This window comes from Microcebus murinus, chromosome 10, assembly GCF_040939455.1.
Source record: "Microcebus murinus isolate Inina chromosome 10, M.murinus_Inina_mat1.0, whole genome shotgun sequence".
NCBI lineage: Eukaryota > Metazoa > Chordata > Mammalia > Primates > Cheirogaleidae > Microcebus > Microcebus murinus.
In genome coordinates, this window is record NC_134113.1 from 60,940,045 (window position 1) to 60,963,454 (window position 23,410).

A 23,410-nucleotide genomic window follows, 5' to 3' on the forward strand; every position below is an offset into this window, starting at 1 on the left:
AGCTCCGCTTTAGGAAAGCCTCACAAGTGCACAGGGCTCAAGAGGGAAGGAGAAGAGAAGGGGAGGAGGCTAAGGGGGGTTTCCCTCCCTCTCCTGAGATAAGTAGATTACCAGGGGAAGGAGTAGGCAGGTAGAAACCAAAACCCTTCTCTCCTCCATGTCAAAACAACAGATTTATAGGTCACCTTGAGGAAAAAAAAATATCCCTCTAACAGCCTGCTGACCTCAAGTCCCCAAGTAGTAGAGGCCACACTCAGGGAAGAGGTGTCCTTCCTTCTGGAGATAGGAAGGATATAGCAAATTTCTGCTAAGGAATGCCTCCTATCCCCCAGATAAAAAAATAAAAGCAGGTGGAGAAGAGAGCTGAGGGCATGGAACCGACAACTGAAGGGGGGGTGGGGAACTGGTATCCCCTTTTTTCCTCTTCCCTTTTCCAGGACAGATGAGGGCGAATCTTCCTACGTCCCGCCCCCAAGCCCCGCCCCCAGGCGAAAGCTAGCCAATCGGAGATGGGGCAGGTGGGGGAGGAGCCTGCGCCAGTCAGACGGGTGTAGCCACGCCCCTCCCCCACACCCACACACACCCACCTCTGGCTCCACTCTGCTCCGGAAGAGCCGGTTACTCCTGTGCCCCACTGACTGCTCCCACCCCTTCCGAGCCCCAGGCCTAGTCTCCAGGGCAACCTCTAGGACTTTTCCAACCAGGAGCAGTTAGGAAGAAGGGTGTTGGATATGAGGGCACCACCTGGGATTAGAAAAGAAAATGGGGCAGGATCCATTCCTCCCATCTGGTGCAGAAAAGACTACATCATCTTCATCCCTAAGAAGACCCCACCTCATCCCATCTAATCAGGGATCTTCCTGCTCCCGGAGGAATGATGAGATTGGGGTGCCAACATGCCCAACAGCTGGGTGTTTACTTCTTGCCAGAAGCGACCCCATGGAGCAGTTGTGCTTCTCCTTCCATCTAAGATGACAGAGGGCAGACTGACCCCATATGTCCCCAAACATTCCTCAATCCCATCTGATATGGCCTGGCCCATCACCCACCCACCTCCCTTTAGGAAGCTACTAGAAAGGAGGAGGAGAAGGAGTAAATGATCATTTTATCAGCAACTTGTGACAAGAGGGTCTAGGGAATAGACTGAACCTCCTTTAAGCCAGGACAGTGGACCAGTAATGAAGAGAATGGGAAGGGAGAAATTAGCACCTGCTCCCCCTTTCTTACCCTCCCTGTGCACCTCCCTGACTCCAAGGTCAGCTGCCACAGTGCTGTGGCTCCACTAGAGAGCCAGATGCCTGGGACTGGCAGGAGGAAGAGAGAAGGAGATTCGTTTCCATCCCTCTACCTCTTTCCCTCTCCCCTTCCAGGTACTCCTAGCATCCAACCCCAAACACCACTGCTGACCACCCTCTCCTCCTCCCAGCTCCCTCCCAGCCCCCTGGAACATGACTCAGAAGAGTCTGAAGCAAATCCTGACACTCAAGTCCCCTAATTCTGGAGGTAGGGTGTCTGGGAAATAAAAACATACGAGAAAAAGCAAAGCTAGGGATGTAGTTGGCCAGGGGAGGGGGAGGGCAAGGAAGGTAATTAGTAAAGACTTCCCTTCCACTCACTGGCTGAATGGATCATAGTGGCTTTTGTTGTTTTTACCTCAATCCTGTTTCTTCTACAGGATCATACTGTTAATAGGGTCTAGTTAGAAGATGGCTCTCCAACTAGACCCCCCCCTTCCTCCCTTAGAGCAAAACTCTCTATATTTTGGGGAGGTTGGATTCTCCCATAATGCACCAAAAGGACCATAACCCCTCTCCTTTCCCCTCCAAGTTGGCAGGTGCCCCCTCAGAATTACAAAGTCTTGTTTCCAAACTTCTCCATGGGCTTCTCTATGGTGGTCCTGGAAGTTCATATTTCCTTGAGGGTGGAGCCTTCCTTTACATCTAAATAGAAGGCTAAGCTTTCCTCACTTTCCCCAACACCCCAGCTCCCACAGACTTAGCCCCTGAACCTACGCACTCTCCCCCACCAGTCCCTTAAGCCCAGAATCTCAAGATTCCGGCAGCGCCCCAGCTCCCCGATTCTGGGTGAGGCGTTCCTAGGCTAGACCGGCCAACCCTTGGCCCAAGAAGAGGGCCCTTCCCACCTGGGCTCAGTAGGTGGTGCTGAGGTCGGACCCCAAACCTGGGAGATATGGGGTGGTTTGGAAAGCTTTAGACAGTACTTAGTTGAACTTGAAGGGCTGAGTGGAGCAGAGCTGGATAGTGACTGTAGTCAATGTAGTTCTCCCCCCGCCGTCCCACCCCCGCGCCCCTTACTATGGAGGAGAGGAGTTGGGGTGGCGGTTATTCCCCCTCCCACTGGCATTAGGATGGCGTGGGAAAGCGCTAGTTCCAGAGGGGAGGAGGCGAAACCCAGACCGCGGGAGATTTTTCTGCGAGGAAGGCGCGGGGGAGGGGGAGATCCTGGGCCCAGAATAGGAGGGGTACCCAGGAAAGAGGGTGGTGGAGAGGCGTGAGAAGCCTCCGGATTCCGGTCGCAGAGGACTGGAGAAATGGGCGAGTAGACGATGCGGAGGAGAGAAGAAGGGCAGCTCCCGCAGGGGTACGGTCAGATCCTGAATACCTGGGCAGCAGGGATCCCAGAGCAGAGGACCGCAAGAACGGCCCGCCTGGGGACTACAGGGCTGGAAGTGGGTGCCAGGCCTCACCTGGAGCAGGGCAGGGCCGGGCCTCGGGCGGCGGCGGCAGCGGCGGCGCAGGTGGCCGAGCCGGGCGGCGGCGGTGCCTCCTCCCCCAGCCCTGGGCCGGCGGCGGCGGAGAGGGGGAGGTGGCGCTTAAAGGGGCAGGAGCTACTGGGGTGACGACGAGCGCAAGGGGAGGGCTGTCGCGAAGGATCCACTGGGGGAGGGGGAAGCGGGTGGCGTCTCCTAGGGGCCAGAACCAGGAAGGATCCCAGTTGGAGGAAGAGAACAGATCCCAGGAAGAGACAGAAACTTCTGCGGCGAAGTGGGGGATGGTGGTAGGTCCGAACGGAAGGACTTGGGAGAGCTCTGCCCGCGCTCCCGGGGCACCAGCAAAGACATCTTCACAAAGGAGGCCGGGAAGGCAGTGAGAGCCACAAGGACTCCAAGGAAGCCTGAGAGTGTGGGAGAGAGAACTCAAAGCCGAGCATGCTGGGGGTCACGCACAGTGCCCTACTAGGTGAACAGGTTCCCCGTGTTTCAGCTCCTCAGGGCCCCATCTCTACAGCTGTGGAGCCTCTGGAATCAGGAAGCCATGAGGGCAAAACCTCCTACCTCTCAACCTTAATCCTGCCTCTCACTCAGTGTCCTCAGTGACTTGGTGGGAGAGCCATCAATAATAGCCCTAGCGAGGCTGATGTGGGACCGTGAGAATTGGCTTTATTCTAGCCCAGTTTTCCCTCAACCCCCACCACCCTTGCATCAACCTCAGGGGCAACAGGAAACAGCTGCTCAGTGCAGCCCCCACCTGATGGTGGGTCAGGGTTGGGGAGGAGAAAAGACTGGGACTAAAAGCCCTGAGAGAAATAAGGGGGAGAGGAGGCACTTTAAAGACCCCCAGCATGATCCAAAAGTGGGCTTTACTTTTGTGGAGGCTAGCAGTGAGTACTGTCAAATATTTCTTGAATCTCAGCAGCTTAAATGGGGGAGGAATAATACTCCACTGGGGCGCGGGGAAGGGGGGTTGGGAAAGCCCTGGCCTAAGGTACAATCTCGGGCTCTTCCGTAGAGCTGGAGCTTGCTAATGTTCAGGACCCCGTGGTCGGCGCCGCGCCAGCTGAGCCCTATAACACCCGCCCCTCACAGTCCTGTTTCCCCTCCTTCACCCCCTAAATGAGCAAAGGTTAGGCCCCACCCCTGCTGAGTCAGCCAGGGAGGGAGTTAGGCATCCCTCAGGCCTTCCCCGGGGCTGGTCCCCATACTCACCCATGTCTGGCTGGCAGGGCTCCAGGCTGGGACCACCCAGCTCCTCGCTGTCCTTGGGCCCCCCTTCACGTGGAGGCTGGTGTTTGATCCTCCAAAGTGTGAGCTGGGAAAGAGCAAGAATCAAAAAGCCAATGTATGCTTCCTGCGAACCACACAGCCTGAACTGCTGTAGGGTGATGTCCCTGTGTGACAGACTGGGGTGGGGAGGGAGGAGGGAAGGGCGGGGCTTTCTCTGGGTGGAGAGAGGGAGGAGGTGAGGACAGGGCAGAGCTGGAGAAATATGGAGGAAGGTTAGAACTGTGTTGACACTCCAGTGGCGTGGTCGAAGAGGGCGGTAAAGGAGGAAGGAAATAGTTGCAACTAGTGAGAGGGAGAAGATTCTCGATAAATGCTGAAGGTCGTGAACGTGTTGGGGGAAGGGGTGGAGGGATGCAAACGACCTTTAGGACTTCAGTTCCCAGGTTTACATCAGAGTGACGTGGGAAAACAAAGCAGAAAGGGCTGACCTATTCCCTGGAGGCTTCTCCACCAGCTTCCTACTCACTCCAGAGTCAGGACCTAGAGGAAGTGCCCCACCCCCATAACTCAGTATTTCCCCCAAATCCAAGCTTCTCTGGGAGCAAACTACCAGGCACAAGCAGCTCAGGGGCTCCACCTTCTGTCCAGATCATGACACAGGAGAGACTAGTGCCAAAAACGTCACAGGCAGATGAGAGGAAGCTTAGAGGCCCCTACTCCACCCCTGGCGCCTCTCCTAAAGCCCCTCCCCAACCTCCAACCCCCAGGGGCCTCTGAATTGGGAGCTCCGCTTGTCCCCGCCCAGTTTATACCCAATTGATAGCCTCAGGGGGTGGGGCTTAAAGACACAGGCTCCTCCCCAGGACAAAAGCCCCAGCTGGTTTGTAAACAGTCATTAGCAGAGAACATCCCAGCAAATGGCCTTCAAGGATTTCAAAATGGTGAGATCAGAGTTCTTGCAGCGTCTCCAGTGCTACCACGAGAGGGCAGTAGGATGGGTCTGAATCCAGAAAAGGACACTTAAGGGGCATCAAATTTGACCTTACACACTTTTAAACGGAAATGGTGAGTAGCTCTCCCAACAATACACCTTTTGGTGAGTTCAAGTAAAGGGGAAACGATCTAATTCCATCATTTAGTTCAGAAGGCTAAGCCAGCAGCCCTAAAGATTACTATTTTTCTGTAACGGATTCTCTTTCCTGAACTTTCATAATGGATACTAACAGAGCTCAGCTTAGGCCTCATCCTTAATACCTTTGAATAGCCTCAGTGAATAACAAACGTTGAATTTAGGTTTGCCCCAAATATGGCAGGAGGCAGTAGTCAGGAACACTATGAAGGCCTAACCAAAATGCAAAGAGCCCTTGACTCAATTTTAACAAAGATCAGTACTCATCATTTCCTGAAAATTTAATTCAACTCACTGATTAACCCCTGCCTTGCCTTGAAGTAGATTATTTCTAAAACCAACCTAATGGCCAGGTGTGGTAGATCACACCTGTAATCCTAGCACTCTGGGAGGCTGAAGTGGGAGGATTGCTTAGGCTCAGGAATTCAAGACCAGCCTGAGCAAGATCAAGACCAGCGCCGGGTGCGGTGGCTCATGCCTGTAATCCTAGCCCTCTGGGAGGCCAAGGCAGGCGGATTGCTTGAGGTCAGGAGTTCGAAACCAGCCTGAACAAGAGCGAGACGCCGTCTCTAAATAGAAAGAAGTTAATTGGCCAACTAATATATATATATAGAAACAATTAGATGGGCATGGTGATGCATTCCTGTAGTCCCAGCTACTTGTGAGCCTGAGGCAGGAGGATCGCTTGAGCCCAGGAGCTTGAGGTTGCTGTGAGCTAGGCTGATGCCACGGCACTCACTCTAGCCTGGGCAACAAAGTGAGACTCTGTCTCAAAAAAAACAACAACAAAAAAACAAGACCCTGTCTCTACTAACAATAGAAATTAGCTGGACAACTAAAAACATAGAAAAACTGAGCCAGGCAAGGTGGCACATGCCTGTAGCCCCAGCTACTGGGGAGGTTGAGGTAGTAGGATTGCTTGAGCCCAGGAGTTTGAGGTTGCTATGAGCTAGTTGACACCATGGTACTCTAGCCCAGACAACAGAGTGATTGTCTCTAAATAAGCAAAACCTATTTTTTCAAATATGCCCTTCTAAAAAAGGCCTACTTGGTTAAAAGTAGGAACATGCTATATGGATATTTAAGAGGCAAAAAAAATCAATGTGCTCTGAACAAATGTCATAAAAGGGCCAAAGCTGAGGCCCTAGTAAGATTACACTACCTACAGAAAACCCCTCACCAAGATGCACAGTTCATCAATCCAAGAGAATGGCTATTCTTTTTCAATGACCCAATTTCAAACATACACGACCTATTTTGTGCTAAAATGGCTTCTTGTGGCCACTCTAAAATTCTCATTGTCAAAAATTTCAGTGTTAAAAAAAAAACAAAGAACAACTCAGTGTTAACTGAGCCGAGAACAGACAAATTCCGAGGGGTGTACATTTTATTGGAAACCTTAAATACTCTTCAGACAGAACAAAATGTCTTCAATCAAGGCTCTTGTGTGGCCTACACAGAAAACTGAAGGTTTTTGGATTGGAGACAAGGAGAGGGACAACAGGATGAGTGCTTAGTTTGCCAAAAAGACCCCTCACGATGCATGCTCTTCAGCCAACTTAACAGCTTTTGCCACAGCTTCTTCAATGGGTCCCACCATATAGAAGGCCTGTTCTGGGAGATGATCATATTCACCTATATGGGAAAAAAAAGATCCAACTAGTTAGTAAAGAGAAGGACATCAACTTTCTGCTGTGTGTACGTACCTCACCACTTCTGACCACCAGTCAGAAAGTGATGAATTCATATCATCTGAGAAACCTTAAATTTCCCTCACAAATCAAAGTTACAACACAATACAGTATGGATTAAGAACACGTGGTCAAGACCGGGCGTGGTGGCTCAGGCCTGTAATCCTAGAACTATGGGAGGCCTGAGAGGAAGGATTGCTCAAGGTCAGGAGTTCAAGACCAGCCTAAGCAAGAAGAGTGAGACCCCATCTCTACTAAAAATAGAAAGAAATTAATTGGCCAACTAAAAGTATATAGAAAAAATTAGCTGGGCATGGTGGCGCATGCTTGTAGTCCCAACTACTCAGAAGGCTAAGGCAGAAGGATTGCTTGAGCCCAGGAGTTTGAGGTTTCTGTGAGCTAGCCTGCTGCCATGGCACTCAAGTCCAGGCAACAGAGCAAGACTGTCTCAAAACAAAAAAAAACACACATGGTCAAGAGCCATACATCTGAGTTCATATTATTTTATTTTATTACCCTCTACTTTGGGCGACATTGGGAAAGTTCGTGTTAAACTTAACTTTTTTTTTTTTTGAGACAGAGTCTCGCTTTGTTGCCCAGGCGCCACCATGCCCTGCTAATTTTTTCTATATATATTAGTTGGCCAATTAATTTCTTTCTATTTAATAGTAGAGACGAGGTCTCGCTGTTGCTCAGGCTGGTTTCGAACTCCTGACCTCGAGCAATCTGCCCGCCTCAGCCTCCCAGAGTGCTAGTATTACAGGCGTGAGCCACCACGCCTGGCCTATGTTAAACTTTTCTATGCTCCAGTTTCACCTGTAAAACAGGATAACAACGCCTTTCCTAAAAGCTGGTTGTAATTCATTTAGAAGAGTAGTTAGCACTGAAAACAGTGAGTGTTGGATTATGTATAGGGGGCTGGAAAATCATCTAAGTCACATTCTCAGTACATGTATTTTCAAATAAATTTGATGGGAAATAAATAGCTTATTCTCTCAATTAAAAAAACATAACTGGGGCCGGGCTCGGTGGCTCACGCCTGTAATCCTAGCTCTCTGGGAGGCCGAGGCGGGTGGATTGCTCGAGGTCGGGAGTTCAAAACCAGCCTGAGCAAGAGCGAGACCCCATCTCTACTATAAATAGAAAGAAATTAATTGGCCAACTAATATATACAAAAAATTAGCCGGGCATGGTGGCTCATGCCTGTAGTCCCAGCTACTCGGGAGGCTGAGACAGAAGGATCGCTTGAGCCCAGGAGTTTGAGGTTGCTGTGAGCGAGGCTAACGCCACGGCACTCACTCTAGCCTAGGCAACAAAGCGAGACTCTGTCTCAAAAAAAAAAAAAAAAAAAAAAACATAACTGAGGAGCTGGGTGTGGTGGCTCACGCCTATAATCCTAGCACTCTGGGAGGCCAGGGCAGGCGGACTGCTTGAGGTCAGGAGTCTGAAACCAGCCTGAGAAAGACCGAGACCCCGTCTCTACTATAAAAATAGAAATTAATTGGCCAACTAATATATATAGAAAAAATCATCCAGGCATGGTGGTGCATGCCTGTAGTCCCAGCTACTCGGGAGGCTGAGGCAGTAGGATTGCTTGAGCCCAGGGGTTTGAGGTTGCTGTGAGCTAGGCTGATGCTACGGCACTCACTCTAGCCTGGGCAACAAAGCGAGACTCTGTCTCAAAAAAAAAAAAAAAAAAAAAAAAAAAAAAAAAAAAAAAAAAAAAAAAACCATAACTGGTCACAGTACATATCACACATTGCTTGATGGCTGTTGGACTGGGACCACAGCACAGTGAGCATTCAAGATTTCAGTTTTTCTATCATTTTATGTTCAGCTTTACACTTAAAACCTCACCTGCCAAAATCTGCTGGAATCCTTTGATAGTTTCCTTCAGTGGTACCAGCTTCCCCATATGACCTGTAAAGACCTCAGCAACCTGGAATGGCTGAGACAAGAAACGCTGTATTTTTCGTGCACGGGACACAGTCAACTTGTCTTCCTCAGAAAGTTCATCCATACCTAGAATGGCAATGATGTCCTGAAGGGACTTGTAGTCCTGTAAGGAGATGGGGGAAAGTCTGAGTAAGTATTCACATTGGTTTAATCTAGACAAAAACCTAAGAGAGAGAACAAGCTAATAGAGGGAAAGGTACCATACTCAGGGCCTCATGATCAGCATCTCCCTATTCCTAGTTTAGTGCTATTCGAAAGAACTGGATTCCAAAGCCTAAGTCCCTAACCCCTCTCCCCTCTGCAAAGACCCCATCAACACTCAACTAGCAATTGCTGGTCTCGACTTTCCTTGTTCGAAGGAAAAGCCTAGGAAAGATCCAGTCCTAATATAATCCCCAAATTCCCTCTTTATAACTTTAGGCCACCAGTCCCACATAGCAATATACTCACTTGCAGGATCTTTTGTACCCCACGGGCAACGTCATAATGCTCATTGCCAACAATGTTGGGATCCATGATGCGAGAGGTGGAGTCTAGAGGATCCACAGCTGGATAGATGCCCAGTTCAGCGATAGCACGGGACAGCACAGTGGTAGCATCCAAATGGGCAAAGGTAGTGGCAGGGGCAGGATCAGTCAAGTCATCAGCAGGCACATAGATAGCCTAAAGTGAGTAAAGAACCCGTAAGGACAACAGGAACCCAAGTAATTCTACTTAGGCCATCCCCTTTTCTGACCTCTTCTTTACCTCATTCTATCTTAGCATTCAGAAGTCCACCTCAGAAGACCCCTATGATCATCCCCAATGCCTGAGCAAGCTTATGGATTGTCTGGTTTCTCTAGGCAAGGATGGAAGAATTTCCATTATCATATTTTTTGTTCTTCACCCTCCATTTTAACTCTGTTGTAATGATACTCACTTTTAGAGTTAAAAACAAAACAAAAAACCTTGCACCACTATCACAGTTCATTAAAATGAATTATTTCCCCTTGGGCTGGAAAGCACTGTTTTGTGATCTTTACATGTATACCTCCAATTAATTTAGATGAATGTTTCTTAACCCTTTTAGGTTAACATGCTCAGAGAATTTTACACATTATTCCAGGGAACTCATGAACCCCACCTTTTAAGATGTAAGTAATTAGGATTTTGGGGGTTTTTTTTTGGAATGTTCAGATGTCTTTTTATTCAAAAATACAAAATAAAGTATCTGTAGGCAGTAATTAGGTTTTATACCTCTCTCAAATACATCCTTTTTTTTCCGAGAGAGTCTCACTCTGTTGCCCGGGCTAGAGTGCCGTGGCATCAGCCTAACTCACAGCAACCTCAAACTCCTGGGCTCAAGCAATCCTGCCGCCTCAGCCTCCCCAGTAGCTGGGGCTACAGGCGTGCACCGCCATGCCTGGCTAATTTTTTACATTATTTTTAGTTGTCTAGCTAATTTGTTTGGGTTTTTTAGATTTTTTTCTTTTATAATTTTTTTTAACTTTTTAATATTTCCCTCACCAACCCTGGTCTACCAGCTAATTTCTTTCTTTCTTTTTTTTTTTTTAAAGTAAAGACGGGGTCTCACTCTTGCTCAGGCTGGTCTGGAACTCCTGAGCTCAAACGATCTGCCCACCTTGGCCTCCCAGCATGCTAGGATTACAGGCATGAGCCACCTCGCCTGGCCTCTACATGCGTTTTTTTTAAGGCGGGTTTTCATTATGTTGCTCAGGCTGGTCTCAAGTTCCTGGACTCAAGTGATCCTCCCACTTCAGCCTCCTGAGTAGATGGGACCACAGGCACACACCAGTGCACAAGGCATCTATATATATGCCTTTATGGAAATTGGACCTTCACCCATTTAATTTTTCTTACCTGCACAGAGGTGATAGATCCCTTCTTGGTGGTGGTGATTCTTTCCTGCATAGTACCCATGTCAGTGGCCAGAGTAGGCTGATAGCCCACAGCAGAAGGGATTCTGCCCAATAAGGCAGATACCTAAGAGAAAAAAGTAAGAACAAATGTCTCAGGTGTTTACATCTTTAGCCTCATCTACCTATGTTCAAAGAAAGGTCAAATGAACCAAGACCTCTCAAGCCTGCCCTCTTACCTCTGAGCCAGCCTGGGTGAAGCGGAAGATGTTATCAATAAACAGCAGTACATCTTGACCTTCTTGGTCTCTGAAGTATTCAGCCACAGTCAGTCCCGTCAGAGCTACCCGGGCACGAGCACCGGGTGGTTCATTCATTTGACCGTACACCAGTGCCACCTGTAGTAATCAAACACAATCAGAAAACTTAGGGGTATAGCAGCCACATACCCCAAGGTCTCCAAATTGAGAAAGAAAACCCACCACAGACTCTCTCTCAGGTGTCGGTATCTTTTTTTAAATTTTTTTTTTAGAGACACATTCTGTTGCATAGGCTGCAGTGCAGTGGCATGATCATAGCTTACCATAGCTTCAAATTCCCAAGCTCAAGTGATCTGCCCACCCCAGTCTCCACAGTAGCTGGGACTATAGGCATGCACCACTGTGCCTGGCTAATTTTTTAATTTTCTTGTAGAGCTGGAGGTCTTACTATGTTGCCCTGGCTGGTCTCAAACTCCTGGGCTCAAGTGATCCTCCCACCTAGCCTCACAAAGTGCTAGGATTACAGGCATGAGCCACCATACCTGGCCAAAAGATAGTTTTTTATATTAAGACAAAATTCCTACACCAGGAAGAAAATAAATACCTGTGTAACTGAAAGGTACAAAATAAGGTTATTTAAGACGTATGTACCACCTCCAATCCCCTCACCTTCAAAATTAGCTTTCAAATGATGAGACTATCTACCAAAAAGAAAAGTCTAGAAATGTAATCTAATGTCAAAGAGGAAAGATGATGTGTTAGAAGTTGGGGGGGGGGGACAATAGGAATTTTCTTTGTAAGTTCTGGGATGCCAAAATGAAAATATAAAAAGATGGCTTCAGCTGGCAACAGCTTCCTGGCACAACTACTATGTGGACACCAATCAGCTCAGTGCTCACCTTGGAGGTAGCATCTTTTAAGTTGATAACGCCAGACTCAATCATTTCATGGTATAAGTCATTGCCCTCACGGGTCCTCTCACCAACACCAGCAAACACAGAGTAACCACCATGGGCTTTGGCGACATTATTGATTAACTCCATGATCAGTACAGTCTTGCCAACTCCGGCACCACCAAAGAGCCCTAGGAGAGTTGAGAAGAGTACAGTTCTGCATTCCCAAATAACTTCTAAAAACTTTTGCTTCCTTCCATCTTTTCCCTTCTCAGAAATGGCATCTGGCTTCAGCAAACTCAGAAGAACGAAAGTCAGAAGCTACTCATCAGTGAGGGATAGATATCAATACCCACTCATAACATAGTTATGATTTTTCCCCTCCCATATTAGGTTTAGAAAATTTGTACCCATCACTAACATACCAATTTTGCCACCCTTGGCATAGGGAGCTAGCAGATCCACAACCTTGATACCAGTTACCAGAATTTCCTGTTCGACACTCATTTCCATAAATTCGGGAGCCTCAGCATGAATAGCAGCAAATCTGTAAAGGCAGAAGAGAGGATTACATCTATTAACCTTGTTGAAAGCAACTGATGGGGGGTGGGGGGAGGAAAAAAAAAAAGCAACTGATAGCCTTAAATGTCTCTATCAACTCTCAAGTCCAACTCTTTACTAGAGAATCCAGTCTCATCTCCCCTTTGTTATATTAAGTTAGGTAAATTGTAATCTGGCATTTAACCCAACTGTGTGCAATAAAGACTTTGTTATCTCAAGAACCAATACCATTCCCTCACAACTTTAACTGTCATGTTTTTCATTTTACTGAGCCCTAACCTAACAGCATTCCTTCACATACCAATAAGAAACAGACTTGCACGTTTTATAGAGTCCTCAACCTAAACCATATGTGTAAGCCTTAAATACTCAACTGCAATCCTAAGTAGTAGGTTTTCGTCAGTCAGAACTTCTGCATCCTTAATTTCTTGAAGAAAAACTGCACTGTGTGATTTTAATAATCAAACATATCAGCATTTTAAGTAGTCTCTGCAGGAAAATTCTGCTTTACTGGAAGGTGTCACCTTAATGTGTAAAACTGCAAGAAACAGCAGTTCCTCTGTGCAGATGTAAAAAGAGGGACTTACTGTTTGGTTTTGATGGGACCTCTCTCATCAATAGGTTCCCCGATGACATTCATGATTCTGCCCAAAGTCTCAGGACCAACAGGAATTTTGATTGGTGCACCCGAATCGAGGACTTTCTGGCCTCTAACCAAGCCTTCTGTACCGTCCATAGCAATGGTCCTTACTGTGCTCTCCCCTGTTAGATAAAGGCATTATAGGGTTATACATAAGGACAGGTTATTATCATATTTAGTGAAGGGTAGCTGCTGTGAAATACCTAAGTCAACCAAGACTCCTTCTCAGTACCTAAATGTGGCTTCAGCAAATTCAGAAGAACGAAAGTCATTTTGAAAAAATCATCATAGAAAGGAGACAACTTGGTTTTTGGGATATTTGGGCTAAGTAAGGTCTTTACCTATTTCTAACAAATTCTACTTACCCAAATGCTGGGCCACCTCCAAAACCAGCCTCGTCTCTCTGCCTTGCACTTCCAGAGCATTTAGGATGGGTGGTAGCCCCTCATCAAACTGGACGTCCACCACTGCACCAATGACTGCCACGATGCGCCCAGTGGTGGCGCCTGCCTTCGGCGAAGGAGATGCTTGCGCGGCATAGTCTCGGGCTAACAGACAAAAAGGTATTGGAAGGAGCTGGGGTCAGGACAGTTAAAGGTCATCGGAAGCCAGGACATGCAAGGAAAGGCGAATTCAGCCCAGGTCCTGCCTCCTCCCGCTAGTATGGAAGGCGTGTCCAAGACACAGGGGCGCAAAGCAATCTACAAAGCACCTGCACAGCCTTCCCAGCCTCAAACACAAAACCCGTTTATTCGAGAGCTCGTACCCCCATACCATAGGAAGGTCAACGTACCTGCTCGGACCTTTTCCGTCAAACAAAGCTTTTATCCAAAATAGGCCAGAACTAGGTCGAAGAAAACTCCCATGGACAGCCCGTTCCCGTTCTCCCCCAGCTAGAGGGAGGGACCTTGCTCCCGAAACCTTCCTAGCACCACCCATCCTTTAGGCCTGAGCTACGATCGGCCGCCGGCTCAAGGTCATGGGGCGGCAGAAAAGAACTGAAAGCCTAGGTGAAAGAACTTACCAGGTTGGACCACTGCCGGCGCTGCCCGCAATAACAGCTGAGCTTGGGGTATCGACGCTGAAGGGCTGAGTCCCCGCAAGGCCCCAGAGGCTGAGGAGGCCGCCACACGACCCACAAGACTCAACATGGCGGAGTCCGGGTGGAGACTGAGTTCTGCAATGATCCCCGCCGCCGGCTACCCCGCAGTTGGGGCGAGTCCTACTCTGTTGTAGGCACGTCCATTGGGTAACTGTGCTGTTCATCATTCTCCATGCTGCTTCTATAGGTTAATAAACTCATATCTTCTCAACTATTGGTCAAAACTGATGCTAATCTGAAACTCCTTTTTTCATTGGACAGTGGAACACTCCGAGCCTGGAAATCTAATTGGATCGTAGGAATGTCAATTGGAGCCAGAACTTGGCGGAACTACGTTTAAGAAAGGGGCCCAAGTTCCTGTTGGGAAACACGTGGGATGTCTTTGCCTGTCCTTGGGCTCTCTCCTTAGGTAGGACCTTGAGTTGGGTGGCAGTCTCTGGCGTTAGGGTTAGCAAAATGGTAGCCTCGTTAAGTACCATTGAGGGTGACCCTGACGAAGTCAGCAGCCCTCTCTAGAGTCAAACATAGTTTTTCCGCCAGGCGCGGTGGCTCACGCCTGTAATCCTAGCACTGTGGGAGGCCGAGGCGGGTGGATTGCTCAAGGTCAGGAGTTCAAAACCAGCCTGAGCAAGAGAGGGTCCGTCTCTAACAAAAATAGAAAGAAATTAATTGGCCAATTAAAATATATAGAGAAAAAATTAGCCGGGCATGGTGTCTCATGCCTGTAGTCCCAGATACTCGAGAAGCTGTGGCAGAAGGATAACTTGAGCCCAGGAGTTTGAGGTTGCTGTAAGCTAGGCTAACGCCTTAGCACTCTAGCCTGAGCAACACAGTGAGACTCTTGTCTCAAAAAACAAACACTTGTCTTTCGCAGTAGCAGTAGTGAGATTGAAAACTCCCAGTTGGCTCAGCAGATAAGGAACCCTGACAGAATCTTTACCAAATGTATACAATGAAGGAAACGAATGCAACCAGTCATTTAGCAGATGTATGCCAGCTATTGAGGAGACAAAGATAAGCCTCAGGTCTTTACTAGTAAGGTCCAGATCAGGTGTCCTCAAACTACGGCCCACAGGCCACTTGCGGGTGTTTTTGCCCATTTGTTTTTTTACTTCAAAATAAGATATGTGTTCAAACTTCTTAAACAGGGGGAAAAAAAAAATAAAAAAAATAAAAATAAAAAATAAAATAAAACAAAATAAGATATGTGCAGTGTGCATAGGAATTTGTTCATAGTTGTTTTTTTTTTTTTGAGACAGAGTCTCACTTTGTTGCCCAGGCTAGAGTGAGTGCTGTGGCGTCAGCCTAGCTCACAGCAACCTCAAACTCCTGAGTTCAAGCAATCCTCCTGCCTCAGCCTCCCAAGTAGCTGGGACTACAGGCATGTGCCACCATGCCCTACTAATTTTTTCTATATACATTAGTTGGCCAATTAATTTCTTTCTATTTATAGTAGAGACAGGGTCTCGCTCTTGCTCAGGCTGGTTTTGAACTCCTGACCTGGAGCCATCCGCCCCCCTCGGCCTCCCAGAGTGCTAGGATTACAGGCATGAGCCACTGCACCCGGCTGTAATTCTTAGGGTAAAGCAGAAAATAAGAATATTCTAATCACACCTTTGCCTGAAACAGCATTTTCCTTTTATGGAACTACAGGTAGTTTGGTTGGCGGTAAAGAAGGGAAAAAGAGAGGGTACTAAACAGGGTACTATAGAGCACAAAGCTAGAGCCAGGTCTCAGTGGGATTTTGATGAGTGGGGGCTAGACAGGATGTGTTAAGTGTTCCTCAAGAACAGAAAATTGGCTGGGCAAGGTGGCTCACATTGGTAATCCTAGCACTCTGGGAGGCCTAGGTGGGCAGATTGCTGGAGGTCAGGAGTTCCAAACCAGCCTGAGCAAGACTGAGACCACGTCTCTACTATAAAAATAGAAATTAATTGGCCAACTAATATATATAGAAAAAATTAGCTGGGCATGGTGGCACATGCCTGTAGTCCCAGCTACTCGGGAGGCTGAGGCAGCAGGATTGTTTGAGCCCAGGAGTTTGAGGTTGCTGTGAGCTAGGCTGATGCCACAGCACTCACTCTAGCCTGGGCAACAAAGCAAGACTCTGTCTCAAAAAAAAAAAAAAAGAAGAAGAAGAAGAAGAACAGAAAATTGCAGAATAAACAGGGAATCCTTTCTGTTTTTATTGATTTTATTCAAAGATATTTGGAGACCTGATGGGGTGACCCTTTATCTTCCTGTTAAAACAAACATGACTATTTGGAGTATTTCAATGTGGAGTTACTTTCCCAGACTTTCTCCCACCAGCCCCTGTTAGTTCCCATTTTTCTGCATGATCTTGAAAAAGTTCCCCACTGTTTGGCAACAGGGAGTTAATTAGCCTTCAAGGGGTTTAATGGAGAAAACAAGGGGACAAGAATCTTTGAAATGCCTATGGAATATCCAGCTGGTAATACCGCCTATCAAGAGGGAAAGACCCCAAGAGAACACCAGCGTGTAAAGAGCAGATAAAGAAAAACAATCCAGCAAAACACAAGGCAGATGAATTAGAACAGGACCAAAGAACATAGCATTAAAAATTAAGGGCCAGGCGCGGTGGCTCACGCCTGTAATCCTAGAACTCTGGGAGGCCAAGGCGGGTGGATTGCTCAAGGTTAGGAGTTCAAAACCAGCCTGAGCAAGAGCGAGACCTCATCTCTACTATAAATACATAGAAATTGATTGGCCAACTAATATATTTAGAAAAAATTAGTCGGGCATGGTGGCACATGCCTGTAGTCTCAGTTACTTGGGATGCTGAGACAGAAGGATTGCTTGAGCCCAGGAGTTTGAGGTTGCTGTAAGCTAGGCTGACGCCATGGCACTCACTCTAGCCTGGGCAACAAAGCGAAACTCTGTCTCAAAAAAAAAAAAAAATTAAGGAAAGTGGGCCGGGCGTGGTGGCTCACACCTGTAATCCTAACACTCTGGTAGGCCGAGTGGGACAGATTGCTCGAGGTCAGGAGTTTGAAAGCAGCTCTGAGCAAGAGCGAGACACATCTCTACTATAAATAGAAAGAAATTAATTGGCCAACTTATATAGAAAAAATTAGCCAGGCAAGGTGGCACATGCCTGTAGTCCCAGCTACTCGGGAGGCTGAGGCAGCAGGATTGCCCAGGAGTTTGAGGTTGCTGTGAGCTAGGCTGACGCCATGGCACTCACTCTAGCCTGGGCAACAAAGTGAGACTCTATCTCAAAAAAAAAAAAAAAAAATCAAGGAAAGTGAATGTCAAGCAGAAAAAGGTCAATGGCATCAGTCACATAAATGTTCTGTAAAATGAGGTCTGAGAAAAACCATTTGGGTTTGGCAACTAGGAATTCCATGGTTTAAGGTAATTTCAATGGGCTGCCTAAAAACACAGGATATTACTTTTTTTAAAAAGTGACAGGTCTCCAAGGGGCATGGTGGCTTACAGCAGTAATCCTAGTAATTTGGGAGGCCTAGTCAAGGGGATCACTTGAGGATAGGAGTTTGAGACCAGCCTGGGCAACATAGAGACCCTGGTCTCTTCCAAAAAAAAAGAGAGAGAGTTGGGTCTCTTTACTGGCCTCAAACTCTTGGGTTCAAGTGATCCTCCAGCCTCTGCCTCCCAAGTAGAGGATATATATTGTTGATTTGAGTCCTATGCTCTTTCCATTATGCTGGGCAGCATCATATTTAACAGAGACCTGTATGTTTCACTTGCCTTCCTCAACTACTAGAGCTTAATTTTCTAGGATACTAGGTTAGGATACTCCTTGAGAGTACTGCCACTAGAGTGAGGCTGGGTTAAAATCTTATCTTTTCCCACTCCCTAGGTGTCACTGGGATAATTATTTAATTTCTCTGTACATTAATTTTCTTCATCCATAAAAGGGATAATGAGGATTATCTCAGGGTTGTTTTGAGAATTAAATGGATTAATATATGAAAGAAGCATTTAGAACAATGGCTGACACATATTTAGACCTATACATACCTGTTAGATTTTTTTTTCTTCTTTTAGACCCCAGAGTAAGATGAAACCCGTTAGATATTTTTAAATTTACTACTGATTTATTGTCAATTGGATCCTTTGCAATCCATTAATCATTTGTTCATCTGATGAATTTGGTGAACAGTCTGTTTGGTATAATGCCCTCAAAAAGAGTAATAAAAGGTAAATAATGTTTAGGATTTTTAACAAAAAATTATACACAAAATCAGTTGCTTAAAAAGGGAGAAGGGAGGGAACTAGAATAAAGATTACTTTGTCTTTCAGCCCTCAGCCCCAAATAATCGTTTGTGAGCCTGTTATTTCCTATCTATGGCTTCAACTGTTTCTGACCTGAACAAGGGATTAACTTTATATAAAAGCCAAGATACTCCAAGAGTTCTTACCTCTCCCCTCTTTCCAGCAAGAATTGAGAATATTGATCTTGACCAAATTAGTTTTATTAACCATCAAACACATTACCCTGACATTTCACTTAATCCAGGTTTCCAAGAAAGATTTTCATATAAGTCCAGGTAACTGTAGTTCATCACTTTTCATCACTTTTTGAAATGTATTACGCGTTTCCTTGTCCTCTTAGCAAATTAATCAAGTAATTTTTTTATTGGGCATTTGGATTATTTGTTAAACAAGTCTTTGTATCACATTGTAATGCTAAATGCTTTCAATGTTCATGAGGTGGGTTTACACAGCTATTTCTTCATAATGAGACCATTATGCTTGTTTGTGATCTTCTTACCTTCTTTTGCTATTTGTCAATGTTTGCCCTCAACAAGCTCCTCTACCCCCTCTGAAATCAGATAGCCTGTTAAATTTATAATACTGCCTAAAATAAAGTAAATAAGGTTGATTGGCTCAGATTAAGATAGGCCTTTAGGCCGGGCTCGGTGGCTCACGCCTGTAATCCTAGCACTCTGGGAGGCCGAGGTGGGCGGATTGCTCAAGGTCAGGAGTTCAAAACCAGCCTGAGCGAGACCCCGTCTCTACCATAAAAATAGAAAGAAATTAATTGGCCAACTAATATATATATATAAAAATCAGCCGAGCATGGTGGCTCGTGCCTGTAGTCCCAGCTACTTGGGAGGCTGAGGCAGGAGGATCGCTTGAGCCCAGGAGTTTGAGGTTGCTGTGAGCTAGGCTGACGCCACGGCACTCACTCTAGCCTAGGCAAGAAATCGAGACTCTGTCTCAAAAAAAAAAAAAAAAAAAAAGATAGGCCTTTTAACAGGCTTTCTAAACAAATATCATGTTTTACGGTTCTAACATGTCTTACTCTTATTTCTTGATTAAGACCCAGATTGTCCAAGTGATATTTTATGTAAAACACAAGTTATTTTTCATGGAGTAATAAGAACCACATAGACTCATCTTACCTGAAGTTAATTCCAAATGATTGTGCCCTACAACCATGGAAAACCTAACAATTTTATCTTGAGGTAAAAATTGCATTTTCCACCAACTCCGATTATATTACTATTATCCATATTTGTCATGCCCCCATATTCTTCCATTACTCTGATAACTGGTAGGATTTGTCTCTACTGTATTTTTTGACAATCATTCTGGGTGATTTCAAATTCCTTAAAAATAATCCATTCCATAGTCTAACTTTAGACATCCTTAACCTCTTCAATTCCAATTAATTAAAAAAAAAAAAGCTAGTTTTTCACATTCACATTTCATTTAAGCAGCTTGCTCCCACCCCCATTTGCAACGTTGAAACACTCTACTTAAGAAATTCAGTATTCAGTGGCTTATGCACATACTAGCACTTTGTGAGGCTGAGGCAGAAGGATGGCGTTAGGCCCAGAGTTCAAGACCAGCCTGAGCAAGAGTGAGACCCTGTTGCTACAAAAAACATAAAAATTAGATGGGCGTGGTGGCATGCACCTGGCCTGTACTCCTAGCTACTCGAGAGGCTGAGGTAGGAGAATCACTTGCGCCCAGGAGTTGGAGGTTGCAGTGAGCTATGACGATGCCACTGCACTCCGGGTGACAGACCAAGACCCTGTCATAGGAAAAAAAAAAATCCAGTATTCCCTTCATGGACCACAATTTGGGGTGCTTTTTATTACATAATACATGAACACATTTTAGATATACCACTACCCCCAAAATTTCCATTCTCTTTCCCAGAAACGTTTTTGCATGTCCCATTCTTTTTTTTTTTTTTTTCAGACAGTCTCACTTTGTTGCCCAGGCTAGAATGAGTGCCCTGGCGTCAGCCTGGCTCACAGGAACCTCAAACTCCTGGGCTCAAGCAATCCTCCTACCTCAGCCTCCCAAGTAGCTGGGACTACAGGCATGCGCCACCCGGCTCATTTTTTCTATATATATTAGTTGGCCAATTAATTTCTTTCTATTTATAGTAAAGACAGGGTCTCACTCTTGCTCAGGCTGGTTTCAAACTCCTGACCTCAAGCGATCCGCTCGCCTTGGCCTCCCAGAGTGCTAGGATTACAGGTGTGAGCCACCTCGCCCGGCCTTAGTAGTCCTTTAATAGATTCTTAGAATAAAACATTGGCTTAAAATGTTCATTTAAATGAGATTCTGCCAAACTGCCTCCTAAAATCATATTGCTAATTTACCAGGTTCCCAGAATCCTTCCCAAAACTTTTTAAAAACATGGTTAAGGCCGGGCGAGGTGGCTCCCACCTGTAATCCTAGCACTCTGGGAGGCCAAGGCAGGCGGATTGCTCGAGGTCAGGAGTCTGAAACCAGCCTGAGCAAGAGGGAGACCTCGTCTCTACTATAAATAGAAAGAAATTAATTGGCCAACTAATATATGTAGAAAAAAATTAGGGCATGGTGGTGCATGCCTGTAGTCCCAGCTACTCGGGAGGCTGAGGCAGGATTGCTTGAGCCCAGGAGTTTGAGGTTGCTGTGAGCTAGGCTGATGCCAGGGCACTCACTCTAGCCTGGGAAACAAAGCGAGACTCTCAAAAAAAAAACAAAACAAAAAAACCAAAAACCTTTATGATAAAGCTGTGGCTTCATTTAAGCGGGAAGTTGGTGACAAGCATTCTGTCAGGTCAGAAGACGGTTGCATTTACCCACCTACCATTGTTTCAATTGATTGAGAGAAACCTGTGTTGTGGTTTACACTAGATATGGAAATAGAGAGGAGCAAAATCTGATTTTTCCCCAACCTCTCAAGTAGCTAATATAGAACAGAATGCCCAAGAGAATGAAAGTGAAGTTTCAACGGATGAAAGTGAGAGCTCTAGGTCTCCTGGAAATAAACCAAACAAGTCAAAAGCTACTCCATGGAACTCTTTTCTCCCTCTACCTCCCTCCATGCCAAGGTTAGGCCTAGGGCAGCAAGGTTTAAAATTCAATGGCCCGCTGCCACCACCCCCACCTTCCCACTTCCTGCTATACTGGCTGCCTCTATTTCCTCCTGAAGCACCAATAATTCCCATGCCACCGCCCCGTCGAGATTCTCCTCCTGATACTGATGCTTTGGGAAGTATGTTAATCTCCTGGTACATGAGTGGCTACCATACTGTCTACCATATGGGTTTCAGCCAAAAATCAAAAAGGTGCTCATGTTCCAATTAAGGAGAAATGCTGGGGATACAGCTACAATTAAATGACACCACTAAAGAAACAATCAGGCTGGGCATGGTGGCTCACACCTGTAATCCAAGCACTGTGGGAGGCTCGGACAGGCGGATGGCTCAAGGTCAGGAGTTCAAAACCAGCCTGAGCAAGAGCAAGGCCTCCGTCTCTACTAAAAATAGAGAAAAATTGGCCAACTAAAAACAGGAAAAAAAATTATCTGTGCCTGTAAACCCAGCTACTCAGGAGGATAGCTTGAGCCCAGGAGTTTGAGGTTGCTGTGAGATAGGCTGATGCCACAGCACTCTAGCCTGGGCAAGAATGACTGTTTCAAAAAAACAAAAAACCAACAGACAGGTACAGAATGTGGAATGCCATAGAAGATAACCGGCCTTATTTCTTCAAAATATCAATACTGGAAAACAAGAAAGGAGGTGTAATGGGCAATATTCTATAGATTAAGTTACTTAAGAGTCATAAACAGATGCAGTGTGGAATCTTTGATTGGACTCTGGTTTATAAAACCATTTAACTTGGGTTGAAGGAGATTGAGAAAATTTGAATATGTACTAGATTTTAAATATTAATTATTGCTAATTATATGGGCTGAGAGAAGGGTGTTGTAGTTTAATTTGTACACTGAAATATTTTTTCTATAAACTTAGTGTCTAAAATATTTTAAAATGGGTGGCTGGGCACGGTGCCTCATGCCTGTTAATCCTAGCACTCTGGGAGGCCGAAGCGGGCAGATTGCTCAAGGTCAGGAGTTCGAAACCAGCCTGAGCAGGAGCGAGACCCCCTCTCTACTATAAAGAGAAAGAAATTAATTAACCAACATATATAGAAAAAATTAGCTGGGCATGGTGGTGCATGCGTGTAGTCCCAGCTACTTGGGAAGCTAAGGCAGGAGGATTCCTTGAGCCCAGGAGTTTGAGGTTGCTGTGAGCTAGGCTGACACCACAGCACTCTAGCCCGGGCAACAGAGTGAGACTGTCTCAAAAAAATAAAATGGTTTATCAAAATGTGTGTGAAGCATAAATGGCAAAATGTTAATAACCAAGTGGTATGTATATGGATGTTCACTGTACTGTTTTCTGTTAAAAAGTATATAATAAAAATATTTAATTTTTAAAAAACATTAAAACACACACACGCATTACCCATGCTATTTGAGTCTTCACTATATCAGGTGCTGTGCTAAGGGCTGGAGATATAGTGGTGACACACAACTCCACTGGTAGGAAGACATTCAACATGTAATCAAATGTAGTTGATGGTTAAATGAAATCCACAGGTCTGAAAAGCAGTCATCCTTCAGTATATGCAGGCGATTGGTTCCAAGACCACCACACTACCACACATGCCCCATGTATATACCTAAAGGCAAGCATATACTCGTCTCACATATACAAAAAGGTTGGCCCCCCATATGCTCCAGGTTGGCATTCCTCTAATGGTTATTTTTGATCCACGTTTGGTTGAAAAAAATCCACAGTTCAAGCCCACGTTGTTCAAGGTTCAAGTGTACCACAGTGAGAATTTAGGGATTAGAGTAGACCTTTAAAAATTAAAACTTATGGAGGTCGGGCGTGGTGGCTCATGCTTGTAATCCTAGCACTCTGGGAGGCCGAGGCGTGCAGATTGCTAGAGGTCAGGAGTTTGAAACCAGCCTGAGCCAAGAGCAAGACCCCATCTCTACTATAAATAGAAAGAAATTGGCCAACTAATATATAGAGAAAAAATTAGCTGGGCATGGTGGCACATGCCTGTAGTCCCAGCT

General features: G+C 46.0%; 2 protein-coding genes, 2 non-coding genes and 1 pseudogene across 5 annotated transcripts in view; 1 reads left to right on the top strand and 4 right to left on the bottom strand.

Annotated features, from left to right (window-relative positions):
- The window catches only part of BAZ2A (bromodomain adjacent to zinc finger domain 2A), a 36,881-nt gene extending 32,725 nt beyond the window's left edge, over window positions 1–4,156 (bottom strand). For both annotated transcript variants that reach the window (XM_012754007.3, XM_012753975.3), the window contains exon 1: window positions 3,947–4,156. In XM_012754007.3, the coding sequence (XP_012609461.1) occupies window positions 3,947–3,950 (4 nt within the window). In that variant the 5' untranslated portion in view covers window positions 3,951–4,156. The remainder of the gene's footprint in view (window positions 1–3,946) is intronic.
- A 2,306-nt stretch (window positions 4,157–6,462) lies between these two features.
- ATP5F1B (ATP synthase F1 subunit beta) overlaps window positions 6,463–23,410 on the bottom strand; it is a 247,805-nt gene continuing 230,857 nt past the window's right edge. Inside the window, exons 2-11 of the mRNA XM_076007372.1 lie at window positions 13,975–14,122; window positions 13,316–13,498; window positions 12,898–13,072; window positions 12,175–12,296; window positions 11,756–11,940; window positions 10,836–10,994; window positions 10,601–10,723; window positions 9,191–9,403; window positions 8,642–8,843; window positions 6,463–6,728 (exon numbers count right to left, since the gene is read on the bottom strand). Of these exons, the coding sequence (XP_075863487.1) occupies window positions 6,628–6,728; window positions 8,642–8,843; window positions 9,191–9,403; window positions 10,601–10,723; window positions 10,836–10,994; window positions 11,756–11,940; window positions 12,175–12,296; window positions 12,898–13,072; window positions 13,316–13,498; window positions 13,975–14,101 (1,590 nt within the window). The 5' untranslated portion in view covers window positions 14,102–14,122 and the 3' untranslated portion in view covers window positions 6,463–6,627. The remainder of the gene's footprint in view (window positions 6,729–8,641; window positions 8,844–9,190; window positions 9,404–10,600; window positions 10,724–10,835; window positions 10,995–11,755; window positions 11,941–12,174; window positions 12,297–12,897; window positions 13,073–13,315; window positions 13,499–13,974; window positions 14,123–23,410) is intronic.
- On the bottom strand, window positions 12,016–12,086 carry LOC142873599 (small nucleolar RNA SNORD59). The gene has a single exon (XR_012921595.1). It is a non-coding gene; the product is annotated as a small nucleolar RNA SNORD59 (small nucleolar RNA).
- Window positions 13,171–13,245, bottom strand: LOC142873600 (small nucleolar RNA SNORD59). Its single transcript, XR_012921596.1, has one exon. It is a non-coding gene; the product is annotated as a small nucleolar RNA SNORD59 (small nucleolar RNA).
- Window positions 14,100–21,630, top strand: LOC105865747 (survival motor neuron protein pseudogene; annotated as a pseudogene).